At 47.4% G+C, this 14,041-nt stretch overlaps 1 protein-coding gene and 1 long non-coding RNA gene across 3 annotated transcripts in view; one reads left to right on the top strand and one right to left on the bottom strand.

Moving 5' to 3' along the window:
* Positions 1-735: 735 nt before the first annotated feature.
* Positions 736-5,748, bottom strand: LOC122158709. Its single transcript, XR_006168298.1, has 3 exons — positions 5,703-5,748; positions 3,404-3,584; positions 736-1,351 (listed from the first exon to the last, which is right to left on the bottom strand). It is a non-coding gene; the product is annotated as an uncharacterized LOC122158709 (long non-coding RNA).
* Positions 5,749-5,921: 173 nt separating this feature from the next.
* Positions 5,922-14,041, top strand: part of RELN (reelin) — a 269,232-nt gene continuing 261,112 nt past the window's right edge. For both annotated transcript variants that reach the window (XM_042815609.1, XM_042815611.1), the window contains exon 1: positions 5,922-6,150. In XM_042815609.1, coding sequence (XP_042671543.1) covers positions 5,922-6,150 — 229 coding nt within the window. The remainder of the gene's footprint in view (positions 6,151-14,041) is intronic.

The following is a 14,041-nucleotide window of genomic DNA, read 5'->3' as shown; positions in this document are numbered from 1 at the left end:
AAATCAGGTTGTAAAATGGACTGAGGGTTTCTTTTGTGGCCACTGACATTTAAAAAATTCTTCAGATAAAGACTACCCACGATAAATATTTGCAAGTTAATGAAAGACTTGGAAACTTCAGTAACACATGTAAATATCCAGCATTTCTTCACAGAAATCCAGATCAGCAAACATACAGTAGGAAACAATAGCCATGAATGTTTGTTGAAGGAGATGCCTCTTCATATAAAACACGTTTATTTAATGTACACTGAAAATCAGATTTCCAAAGCAAGATTGAACATTAGAATTGTAAATAACGAGAGTCAAGTTGAATTTCCTTAAATATATTTAGGTAAGCTCCTCATGCATTGTTAATAAGGCACATTGGTTCAGTGGATCAGACACAGAAAGAAGGATATTCCTGTGCTTGTGCTGCACCCAAAATAATTCATTAAAAGAAAATACACCAACGTTAGGAATATATAAAAACAAGACTTGTAACGACTGTTGTGTATTTGTCTCCAGAAATTTTTATTTTTCTGCATAACAGATGCTCAGAATAATCCCAAGCTCACAATCCCTCACAGTATCTTGTTTTCTAAGCATGGGCGTAGTTTATTTGCTGTAGGAGATTTAAATCTTTAAACTAATTTCACATAAATAAATAAAATGCATAAGGTGTGGAAGCACAAAGGCTTCCTACACTTTTAAAGTATTCACACTTAAATTGTGTTATTAATCCAAACAATAGAAAGCTGTTAATCCTAGTTGCCTAAGGTTTTTTAAATCTCATTCTTTATTTAATGACTATAAGATCAATAGTAAATTTAAGGGCTTAGACACACCTACTCGATAACGTCAACACTGTTGGTAAAGAAATGCCTTTTTGAAAAAGAAAACCCTTTTAATATTCTCTTTTATATTCATACCTCATTAAAGTTAATAAGCAATGAAGAAATACAAGTTTAAGACCATTTGAATGAAACTCACTATGAGAGAATAAAATGTGCAGTTAAATATTCTATTTTCAGACAAAATCATGAGATGTCAGTTTACAGAAGATGCATATTGTGCCAGCACCCGGGAAAACAGCGCAGCCAAATAGCTGCTATTGTTCATACCCTAGGAAAATGAAAATCTCGTAATAACATAGGCATGGAAGTTGACTGTAATTTCACATTTAGGCCTTTGTTTAGAAATGGCTTGGGCTCTACTTAAGAGCAAAGTTCATGCAAGTGGCGAGGCAAGGCTGCATTATTACACAGCTATGACCAGCAGTGTGCACAAAAAAGGAATTCATCCCAAGGGGTTACGTGGCATGGCCAAGTCCAAAGCTCCAGGCTCCTCTGGTAAGTCACTGTGGCAGTGCCTGCATAAATAGGAGAAAATGAGGAGACTTCATGAACAGAAGACTTTGTTTTGAAAGAAGGGACAAGATCAATTAGCTACTAATTACTTCTAATGCTTCTGTCCAGCGTTCATGAGGCAGATGCACTGAGGCCCAACTTCACTGAAGCTTCAACACTTCTGACAGAAGAGAAGGATTTGGGTTTTGGTTTTGGCACTGTTGGATTCATCCTCCCACTTGAGTTCCCTGATACAGGGACCCTTGGGGTGACTGGGGAAGAACTTCCCAGCCCGTTTTGATGGTTTAATCCAAGAATCATGGAACCATGGAATCGGTTTAGTTTGAAGGGGCCATTAAAGATCAACTGATTCAACCCCCCTGCAATGATCAGGGACACCTACAGCTACAGCAGGTGCTCAGAGCCCTGCCCAGCCTGATCTTGAATTCTCCAAGGACAGGGCATCCACAACCTCTCTGGGAAACCTGTTCCAGTGCCTCATCACTCTTACTGTAAAATACTTCTTCCTTACATCCAATCTAAATCTGCCCTCTTCTGATTTGAAACCATTTCTCCTTGTCCTGTCACAACCAACCCGACTGAAGACTGTGGTCCCTTGTTTCTTACAGTCTCCCTATAGATACTGAAAGGCCACTCTCAGGTCTCCCCAGAGACTTTTCTTCTCCGGGCTGAACAACTCCAGCTCCCAACTGTCCTTGTAGGGGAAGTGTTCCATCTCTTGGATCAGTGGTTCACAATTTTTCCTGCCTGTACTTGAGACAAGATGAGTGGGATGAGACACAGAGCCAGTGGCTCGATCTGGCTGCATGCATTTGCTGAACACGTCGCATTTCCCATGTCCAGAGGAATCGCTGCTGCACAGCCAGGCTCAGCCCTGTGCTCCATAAGGTCGGGAACAAGCACTGTGGGGCCAGCCGGCCCAAGGGAACCACTGCCTCCAGTAACACAACAGTACTTCTTCAAAGAAAAGTGCTTGTGAACAGATCATCAACTGTATCAGCTACAGCGCTGTTTCTTCTGCACATCCATCACATCATGCTCCTTCAGCAATCAGTATTCCTTTCTTCAGCAAAACCTTCCAAGCAGCAAAAAGAGCAGGTCAGCTCTCTGAGTCTGCCCAATGGCCAGGAGGAGAGGCACACAGCAAGACAGCTGCTTGCTTGGATGAGTGGAAAGGAAAAGCATTTGGTGGAAAGCTCTCACTTTGAAAATTCCACCTGACCATCTTTATTAGCATTTTACATGCTGTACCACAGTGAACAAGTGCCACTTGCAGCCTAGTGGTCTCTGCCATTCTAAGCCAATCATGACAAAACCTTGGGCAGTCATAGAAAGTTGTTTTTAAAAGCTGGAGTGTTGCATCAGGACTTTCCACACAGCAGTGACAAGTGTTCTTCTATGTTCTCCCATGAAAACTTTTCCAGATACAGGGAGCTCTGACAGAACTCCTTATTGCTGAGTGTTGCTGAACTATTCCTGAGCCTACCCTGACCCTTGCAAAGGGACTGCTTGTGGCCCTGCTAATAAAGCAGCTTCTCTGCCGTTAGCTTTGCCATTCCGCTTTTGGGGTGCAAACTCTCTCTCTGAATGAAGTGAGCTTAAGAAATTTAAGAAAATTGCTTTTCTTAAAGAGACTGTACTATTATGAACAACAATAATATTTTAATCTTGTGTCATTAGGAGAAGGATGAATGGGAAATATTGGCCAAAGGCATTGCATGAATGCCTTATCTTCAGTAGGCAGGTACCACACTGACCCAGTGCAGGGGACAGAATCCCCTGAGAGGATTTGCTGAAGGGCACAAGAGCTCCATGCAAGGGACATTTTGGAGGCGTTATGGGAGAACTGGGCTCATGGTGTTTCTTTTCCTTCCTTTCCTCTGGAGCACAGGGTTTGGGCACAGCCTTGGCTTACCTGAAAGTTTATTCAGCAAGGGTGTCCCTGCTGTTGTAGGAACGCGTAATTGTAATGTTGCAGTTCTTGCAATGCTCCTCATCCCCATGTTTTGTTGATGGGCACCACTATTCTAGATGAAAACGAACCTGAAACTTACAGGGCAGTTTTCGGAAGCACTCTTTGACTCTGATGACGAGGGTTCAGGAAGGCAGGGATCATGGCTGGTCTAGGTATCAGTCACACTGCTGCCGGCGGCTGGAGGACCCAGATAGCCCTTTGTGTCCTGTCCCCTTCAGTATTAGCCGAGGTCTCTCCACAGACTGGGCACAGGCTGTGACCTTCAAAGAAGAGGTGAGATGTCTGCAGGAACAGTAAAAACAAAGGAGAAAGGACAGAGAGAGAAAGGTGCTAAGGTACAGAAGTGGAGGAGGGAGGTGATTAAGGCAGAACATGAGGCTTCCAAGCAGAGACCTTGCCTTGCACACATTGCTTTGCTGAGTTTCCCCTTTGCTTGTAAGCGACAAACACAGCTTTTAGTGCCCAGCTGCGCCGACAATACTGTCTACTAAACCATTGGAAACAAAGAAAAAAAGCCTACAATTCATCACCACAGGGCATATCCAAACCCCAACAACTTCAGTGAGATTTCCAGAGAAATCCCCTGGCTGATTAGATACTCCCATGCTCCCAAACTTACTTAGAGAGTTATCTCTTGGAGGAAAAATAAATGAAGGCATTGCTGGCAGCTGGGGAGCACTCTGGCAGTGGTGGGAGGCAATCGCCCCTTCCCCTGCCACTTCCTTCATTATGAAATAATGGGGCTGGCTGTGCCTGCAGACCCCGAGCTCTGTGGATGGCGAGTGGGCACTTAGTGGGAGAGGTGGGGGGGTGGGAAAGCAGGGGCAAACATTCCCCCAGGGCAGTTCTGGAGGGAGCCTGAACAGCTTATGCCTGTTTGAGATTCTGGCGTGAGCAAATTATGTTAGTCCATCACTTCTACTAGCACTAAAATTTATGAAGGAGGCACAAATGTTAAAAAAAATATATATCCAAAACAAACAAATGCCCGAAGCTGAAAAATAAATGAAGGAGCTAAAAGGGAAAAGTCGGAGCCAGACTACGAGCAGCTCTGTTTCCAAGGCAGTGGCCCGGGACAGCCGCCAGCTGGAGCTGGATGCCCCCTGCACCGCTGTGCCTCTGCGTCTTCACGGGGAGTCTGTCCCCGTGCTTCCCCCATCCAGGACACGGCCTCGCTCCATCCCCACCAAAGACTGAGAAGGAAAACTGCAGCGAAGTTCTGACGGTGGTGTTGAGCTCAGCTTGGTGCACAGCCAGTGGCAGAGACAGCTCGGACAGATGGTGAGGATGTCCCCAGGGCCCCACGCGGGCTCCCAGCAGCAGCGTGGAGATGGGCCAGCCCGGCAGGCTGCGCCAATGAAGGGCAGCTGCCATGTGGCTCGCGCCTCTGCGGAGGGAACCTTTCCCTCTGGCACTAACATGGATCCAGGAGGGAGCCCCTGGCCCGTGCCAGTTCTGCACTTGACAAAATGCTGGCAGGTACGCTCTGCTTTCCGCTTGCATCATGTCACTGGTGCTTGCCTGCACTGTCCTGGACACCAGTTGGCATCCAGCAGCAGTGTGGCACACACCTTACAGACTGATAGGTCTGCTCCTGTCTCCTCATACTGCGGTCCCTCTGCTAGCCCTGCTCAATTAAAAATGTACATTTGTATGAATTATTCCTCTTGCCAGCATTTCGTGTCCAGCTGCTCATTCCCCCTGCAGTCCGCCCTGTGTTCGCTCCTCTTCCTGAGGTGTGGGGCCTGGGCACACCTCCCTGGGGGCTGAACTGCTCTCCTGGGAACCTGCCCTCCCTGTGTGCCCTCACACGGCCCCTCCTGACCTGAAGAACTCTGTGTATGTGTGGGAAGAACGTCTAAGGACAAACCAACTGGGCGCACATCGATCAGGGACAGGGCTGGGGCAGGGAGAGGGACAGAGGCAGAGAGACACAGGTTGGAGAAGCGGGACGGGGGCACAGGGATTCAGGTGCCGGGGCGGCAACTGGGGAAGGATCAGCGGCAGGAGCAGAGCAGGGACCCGGGAGCAGCGCCAGGGGCCGGAGCGGGGACCCGTAGGCAGGGACGGGCGACAGACAAAGGGCAGCGACAGCGCTGGGTCGGCAGCCCGCGGCTCCGCAGAGGCATCACCGCACCCCAGCGCGCAGAGCGAGGAGCGGGAGGAGCGGGCGGCGGCGGCGGAGGAGGAGAAAGAGGTGGAGGAGGAGGAGGGACCTTCCCCTCCCTCCCACCCCGACACCGGGGGAAATAAATTATTCCCAACCCTCGCTCTCCCGGCTCCGAGCCCCGCACCCCGGCAGCGGTAGACGGGGACGGCGGAGCCGCTCGGGGCAGCGCAGCCTTCTGCGGGCGCGGAAGGGCCGCGGTCGCCCTTACCTCGCTCCGCTCCTCTCCGCGCCCCTCCGCGCTCCCCGAACTTCCGCGGGCTCGGCGGGGGGCAGCGCCCGCCCCGTCCCGCCCCGTCCGTCCCGCCCTGCGTCCCGTCCCGTCCCGTCCCGTCGCGTCTCGTCCCGTCCCGCGGGGAGCGGAGAGGAGCGGAGCGGCGCGGCGGCCCCGCCGTGCCCTGGATGCCCCAGCGGCGCCGGCGGCAGCAGCATGGAGCGGCGGCGGGGCGTCCCCGGGGGCTGGCCCTGCCTGCTGGCCGCGCTGGGAGCCCTGCTGGCGGCGGGACGTGCGGCCACCCCTCGAGCCCGCTTCTCGCCCTTCTTCTTCCTCTGCACCCACCACGGCGAGCTGGAGGGGGACGGCGAGCAGGGCGAGGTGCTCATCGCCCTCCACATCGCCGGCAACCCCGCCGCCTACGTGCCCGGCCAGGAGTACCACGGTAAGTGGCGGCCGCGCGTTGAAAGCTTGCGAGCATCCCCCGGGGGACACCCGCGGCGTCCGCATCTCCCTCCGCCCTCCGGTCTGCGTAGCCGGCGGCGGATCCCGACGCTCCGAAGTTGGTGCCGGTCCGTCCCCGCTTCGGGAGCCGGGGAACGCGTCCCGCTGGGGTGCGCGGTGCCGCTCGCGGTGCCCGGAGTTGGCCGCGCCCGGGGGATGCGGGAGCCGCGCTCACAGGTGGCGGCGGGGGGGAGGGGGAGAGAAGGTCGGGCGGGTAACGCCGCGACAGCCGCTCTCTGTGGGTACCTGAGGTGAGGAGAAACGACAGAGCCCCACCGCCGCCTCTTCGTAAGGCAAACTTTCGGGTGAGGAACGTTTCTAATTCATGGCCGCTTCAAGGTGTACTGGCGGATCCTTCTCCCCTCTTTGCGTCCGCTCGAGGTTTTGCGACGCTACGTAATAAGCGCTGATTTGTAATAAACAATAAAAAGCCAGAAAAAAAAAGTAAATATTTATTGAAAGCGTCCTGCTCAGAGTAAGACATCTTGGGCGGTCCCTGGCTATGGATGGAGTCGAACTGCTGCCTTTGATGTGTTCCGGCTTAGAATTTAAGTTTAAAGCAAATCAGAGAATCTCGGAGGGATGCGGATGTTCTGATGGATTTCGTTCCTATTGTAAGGACGGGAGAACGAACGTCACACACCCCTCACCGGATTAGGAGCGCTGAAGTGTTTGTGTAGCCTTTAACAACGCAGTTCTTAAAAAATCCATATGAAACTTTTTATAAAAGTGTCGCTATCTTTTTTTTAACGATTCCCGTACGTTAATTCCGTGACCGTCGCGCTCGGTTTCCCCTCAGAGCCCCGTATCCTCTCTCGGACCGATCGCACTGCATCCAACCCGCCCGCCCCCGACTCGAGAGCGAAAAAAACAAAACAGTCCCGAATTTCCCTCAGCTTTAAGCTCTGCAGTTTTCATACCGCGGCTCAGAGGCTTAAGCGACAGAACCGCGCTGCGCCGGGAGACAAGCCGAAGCCCGGCGCGGGGGAACGGCCCCATCCCGGGCACACAGAGCAAGGGCTGAACTTGGCGCTAATGCTTTCGTGCATCACGATGTGTGGGTATACCCTGCCCTGTGCCCGCCCTGCTCACAGCCTGTCATGGGAGCTTGTTTTGTCATCCCGTGCATTGATGGAACACTTGGCTGTGCCAAAACAAAGGCAGAGGCAGTGCCCGCTGGCTCCGTGCGGCGCGGTGATGTACCCTTGAGCAAGCACACCTATTCCGGTAGATACTTTGAAACGTCTCGTCTGAATATCTCGAAACAATTATCGGTGTTAAAAGTAGCACCAATAAAATAAATGAAATTATAACCCGAAAAAACAATCCGGAGTAATCTGGGCTGTTTGTCATGCAGCTTAATGTTACTGGCAAATCCCACTCTGCACTGCTTCAGCATTTACTGTTCGAAACACCAGGCTTTAAAGGCAGACTTGTGAGGTGGAGTTGCGAACGCAGTACAGGAGCGCAGGACAAAGGGAGATGTACAGATGTGCAATGGAAACCCACCTGTGCAGAGAGCACATTCCGAGCACAGGATCCAGCAGGGCTGTTCTGCACTGGCTGCTTCTTCCCTCGGTAACAGCAGAGCCCACGAGCACCAAATTCAGAGATGAGTGAATTGGGTGAACCCTTATCTCAAGGGCTGGAAAAGAAGAAATATCAAACGCAAATCAGCTCACAGCGTTCTGTTAATGTGTTTGCACACAGAGCTGTGACACTGGCTCACATCCGTCTGCCCAGCGGTCCCTCGTGCTGCCCTGTGCCCATGAGAGGAAAGCTCCCCATGGGGACATGTGGGCATCGGCTGAGAACGGAGCTTCTCCAAGCAGCTTCTCTGGCACGCTGGCTCCAGCACTTCACTTTCCTGTGACACTGAACCTCATAAGTAAAGTGAGGACAATGGTATTCCCTACTTTGCATTGGTAAATTGGATACTTTGGGATTTAGCACTTCACCCCTAACCCCTAAAACTGCTCCCAGTTTGGCCCTCTTCCCGCGCTCACTAAATATTTAAACACACACTGACTGAATGGGAACAGAACTATGCTGCACATAAATATGCTCTTTACATACAGGGCCAATTTGAAATTGGTAAACAGTTTTATTGCTTTCGACAGCCTTTTATTCCTTGAATTGGCTTTTTTCCTCCAAATCTAATTAAGTGCTTGAGCTGGTGAAGCACTTATGCATTTGCTCAAATCCAAACTGACAAACTGTGCACTTGTTTAACTCAGGCACCTGCTCAGCTCCCTTCCAGCCAAGTGGTGTTGGTGTGCTCAGATCTGGGCTGCATCAGGGCTTGCTCATAGTTCTGAAGTGATCCCGCTTTCTCCCTGGCTTCCCACTTCAATCTACAGAGCAGAATGCCATTCCTTTAAGAAAATAATAATAATAATAATAATAATAAATTACAAGTCCAAAATCTTCCTGCAAGTTTCTTTTTTGTGTGTGTGTTTCTTTTCAATCTGTGCTCAGTTTTGGTTACTCACACCAATTTGCCCTCGGTGCTGTGAGCTCATCCCACAGTTTGCAGGCAGATCTGTGCCTTGGAAATACACAAAGGAAACACATGCAGAAGGATCAGCCTGACTGAACAGTGAATCCTCACTGCCCTCCATCACAGAGAACTTAAAATAAACGTTCATATTGGTAGGGTTTAAAACAGTGCAAAGAGATCCTTCACACAGTATTTTTCCTTATCTTTCTCTCAAAAAGAAAGGTTTTGCTGTCACTGCAAACAGGGCAGAAAACAAGCTTTTTTTCTCAAGGCTTCTTATTTAGATCTTTTAGGAACAATTTTGAACTCTTTTCCCATGATTGATGTCAACACTCATGATTCTAGCCTTAAAATAGTTTTCTTTAATGAGACTTCAGTTCCTATTTCACTCTCCATTGTTCCTTTTTTTTTTTTTTTTTTTTTTTTTTTTCCAGAACTGATTAACCTTCAGTCCCCAAATGTTATCAGTTCCCATCAATGGCTGTTACTATTCTTGGACACACTGTATATTGTGTGGAACCACTGCTTTGATAGGTTGCAAAAAAAGAAAAGAAGTTTTCAACTATTTTAAGTGGTAATTACATACTCGTCCAGCACTGATAAGAAATTGTTTAAAGTGTAGCCAAGTGCACCTTTGTTACTTAGCCCTGTATTTAAGAAATACAGGTTGTGACTCAATGCCTGTTTTCATTGAGAGTATCGTCATTCCTGGTACCAGCTTGGTCTGGTGGGTATCTGCATGGTAAAATCTGACTGTTCAGACTAGGAAAAAATAAAAAGCATGTGTTGGAATCTGAGATGAAGGAGGGGGTGAGAGCAAAAAACAGGAGAGTAAAAGTGATGCTGCTTGAGGAACAGAGAAATAGGATTGTCAGGAAGGTCCAGGCACTTTGTTACGGCATCTTCTCTATCAGTTATGCCACAGTGTACAAAGCTTTTCTGTCAGCCACTAGTAGTAAAATGTGTGGAGAATGTGATGTGCACTGGTAAGGGAAGAGCATGTTTTGGTGAAGGCTTTCCAGCATCATTCTGTGAATTATGTTAGTTCTTAGAAACTTCTGCTGGATATTACCTCAAAAACATTGGTCTCATCTACTTACACCTTGCCATCATGTTTGTAAGAATGGATACTTTCATTAATATTTTGTTCCAATTACTGAGCTGTGTAGAAAGTTCTGTTCATAGGAGTACAGTTAACTCTTAAAGGATGCTTAAATTAAAACCCTGAGGCTAGCAATTGATAACAACAGCAAGGGAGTTATCAAGAATGGGACAGATGCTGGGTGTTCAAGTCCATTCTTTCCTACTGGGTCTTGAGCAAAATTCTGCAGTGGTGTAAAGGTTTCATAACCCATCAAATTTTTCTTCTGGGGCACTCAGAGAAAAACCTTCATCCCCCAGTGCCCAAAGAGTTCATCCCAGCTGCTTTCCATTCTGTTTAGGATCTTCTTGCACAAACCGGAGTTTGTAGAAGCAGGAATGACTTCTGAATAACGCGGTCTGTTCTCTACAGTCTGCAGTTTGAATATGTCAGATCTGAACCTTATTTATTTAAATCTTGACCTCAGACAATAGGTTCTATTTCCGAAGCTCTTGTCCCAGAGTTAAAGTGACATGAACACGAAAGTTTTATGGAGTTCTGCTCTGAAGATCTCTTGACCACAAGTTGATGAGGGATGGGAACCTTGAAAGAAAAAGGGAGACAAAATCGAGGTATTTTCCTGGGGAAGATGTTAAATTTTAATGGGATCAGCTGCCATCATTCTCATTCCTGGGCCAGATAAGCAGCCAGCAGATGGCTCAACCATAGATACGGTCAGGCATGGGATTTATAAATGGAGGTAATGGCCCACAAAGGCCTCCATGAATCCTTCTTGCAAATTCGCAAGAGATGTAATCTCTGCTTAAACCCTTTCTGCCCCCATCGGGGGCTGCTATCCCTGCAAAGGAGAGTTGATTGCCCCAAATAACAGCAATTGCAGTCAGCACAGTGTGCTGGCCTGACCCACATTTGCCAGGTGACATCTGACTGCAGGACAGAAATGGCATTGCTGGTGTTATTGGTCTGCATGGGGCAGACTGTGCATTAAAAATCGATCTGGGAATATTGCATGTACTTTCTTCAAGTTTGAAGGATGTGATTTTGAATACATACAGTTCATCTAAGGAATACATTGCTAAAATCTGCCTGTGACAACAGCTTTTAAGTAGATTATTTTTAAAAGCTACTTTTTCTATAAATAACAAGTAGCTGTAATTTTATATATGCATATGTACATCACATTATATCACACATTTATATTACGTGTATATTTGTACACGTAGCAAGATATAAAACTTCAGGACCTAAGTGGGCCAGTAAGCAGTGTGTAAGTAGATTACTGTGTTGTGATGACATGTAGCTCCTTTCTCTAATCTTTTTGCAATGAGCATTTTACCCAAGCCATGCTGGTTCATCAGGTAGAACAGAGTATGACTGTTGACCATCAACATTTCTAATTTTCCTCACTGTTCTGTTGATCTGGATTTTTAAAGACCGCTGCCTGTGACATAATGTCACACTTCAATACAGCGCAATAACACAGTATTTGAACATGGACTAATGGAGGTATGATTTTCCATCTGATGACAGACCTGATGATACGACAGAGATGTGTTCTGGCACAAGCTTCATTAGCTTTTTGCCTCCTGCTCTACAGCTGTGGTTTGGATTTGTCATGAATCTTTGCTGCATAAAGAGGAAAGGAAACAGCACTGTCTTACCTCTGAGAATAAGCAACCTCTCCTAGTAGTCCTTGGTTTGAGAATTTCAATAGTCTGTGATGAAAGTTTCAGTCTTTTTAACATGCTTCCTTTCTTTGTGTTAACATTTCCTGCCTTTTCATCTGGCATAAAAAGTGCATAGAGTGCAAACGTGTTTCTGGAATATTTGTGTCATTCCCCTTTTTTGTTTTTTTTCCAAGTTGTGAGTGGCCACTGGGATAAACACAAACTCTTACAATGCAACTTTTAACATCCGTCAAGGCCCAAGAATAGATTGCTTGTGGAAGAGGCCTTGGGATGTTCTTTCCTGATTCCTTCTTGTCAAGCCTGCTGTTGTATCCATTCACCCTTCCCTGGAAAATGAAAGCCCAAGAGTGCATCACACCGTTAGTGCAATTTGGGCTGTGCCAAATCAAAAGGTGATGGCATTCCATGGGCAGCAACCCCTCTGACCCATCCCATAGGACAGAGGTCACAGTCCCGAGCTGCTGGAGTTCAGGGAGCATTTGGACAACACCCTCAGACGTAGGGTTTGAATTCTGGACGGTCCTGTGTGGAGCCAGGACTTGGACTCTGATCCTTGTGTGTGCCTTCCAACTTGAGCTATTCTATGATTCTATGATTCTGTGCATTAACATGGAAAACAAGAGGGGTCTGTAAAGGCTGTGTGGCAGGTGAGGAACTCATAAACTTCCAATGGCTTACTGCAAAGCAGAGGTTGTTTTACCAAGGTCTTTGTAAAGTTTCTCTTGGCAGATTTTCCATCCTGGTGGAGACCTGGGAACAAAGCAAGCAGTTCCCACCTTCTGACTAGGCACTTTGATACTAATATTGGTTGTGGGATTTTCACAAGCATCATCTCAGGGCAAAAAATCAGTGGAGCTTTTCCAGCTCATGTCTGTTATCTGTGAGAGCCTGAAGTGACAGCAGGCATCAAATCCATCTCCACTCAGGTGCAAGCTTCACCCTTTACCTTCTATAAAAATAGAAATAAAAAAATCTCCACCCCTCTAGACTTCTACATTGGCCACCTTCATAATATGATGTGTACTGCAGGTTTCTCTGAACTGCACCATTGCTTTGGTGCCCCACACCTGTCCATTCATGCCCCAGGGTGACAAGTACCTCGGGGTATACCTGGCAATGAGAAGTCTTATTAACAATTCCAGCCTTCCAGGTCTAGGGGAAGCTATTGCCATGCTCACTTCTTTTGCAGAAGCATTAGGATGCGCAAACATGAAGGAGATCTGCTCACCAGCTCTGACACATTATTCCTTGTAGCCACACATCCTTCATTCCTCTCCAGTTCCCAGCCTCAGCTTGGGTTGGAAGAGATTTTTGTGGTGGTTGCCCACAGGCAGCAGATGTTGGATGCTCCCTGGAAATATGGGGAGACCTTGAACATTTGCATCATAGTGGAGGGGAAGGAAGGAAGAGGGGAAAAAGAATGCATAACACTCACTGTTCAGAAAGCTTAGAGAAACCTGGGATTATCTTTCCATAATTGAGAGAGACTTTCTGGCCTCAGCATTCAACACGTCTGGTACAATAATCATAAGTGAGTCACCAAGGACACAATCAGCTGATGCAGGCTGAAAACCAGTTTTCTATGTATATTGGCCATACTATTGAAAAGGAATACTTCATGGCAGCACTTGGTTTGCTGTGTGTGTCCTGTCCCTGAGAGCTCTCTCTGTGTGATAAATGTGAGCAATGAGCAGGTGATCAGCCTTTTAACATCCGAAAACAGCAGCACAACCCTCTGTAGCCTCTCCCCGTGTCAGGCCCTGGGATGTGAGAAGTCATTCATCACGTCACAGGGCTTGGCAAGGTCTCTGCCATTTGGTTCCACTTTTCCCACTGCTCTCCAGGACAATACAATAGATAGGAAAGAACAAGAAATATAGATAATATTTATCTTTCTGACTAAACAAGTGGCAGTTTCCAGGCCAGAATAACCTTCCAGTGTTCCTATCTCACAGGGGAAATATGCTGCTAGAGAAAACAAGCCTCCTTCCAGAATTAGACACATTCATCTGGACAAAGGGTGAAATGATTTTCAATACCGTGAACTGCAGAAAGAAACCAGACAGCACCACTGACCCATACAAAGATCTAGGTCTTACAAAGCACTGCCCAGCAAGTGCTGCAGCAAGCAGGCTTCTCTGTGGGGTGTCAGGTCACAGAGTCATTACTATCAAGTTCTGTAAAAACACCTTTCTAGTATTTTTGAAAGAAAGGGTGTCTGCTTAAACACCAATGTTAGATATCTTTGTAGAGTGATAATTCTGTCTCTAGCCCCCAGAGATGGCAGCATGAAGAGCATTGTTCTGGATGGTATCAAGAACAAAACCTTCTGGCAAATATTTTTCTGTTTTCCAATTGCTACTGTTGATTTGCTCATTCCTGATAACCCATCAGAAGGGTTTTTAGATGATAGCGTTGTTCCCATAAGAAACAGGACTATATAATTTGTTCATCTAGAATTGCCGTGTTTGTAATGAGTAAGAAATTCATTTATAATTGGTTTGTGAGGAGGACAAAAATGGACAATGTCTCTGAGTAGAAA

Source organism: Centrocercus urophasianus, unplaced genomic scaffold, assembly GCF_019232065.1.
Source record: "Centrocercus urophasianus isolate 14NV4802_14NV808 unplaced genomic scaffold, USGS_Curo_1.0 seq_15, whole genome shotgun sequence".
NCBI lineage: Eukaryota > Metazoa > Chordata > Aves > Galliformes > Phasianidae > Centrocercus > Centrocercus urophasianus.
The sequence above is the reverse complement of the archived record's forward strand: the minus strand, read 5'-3'. Positions and strand labels throughout refer to the sequence as shown.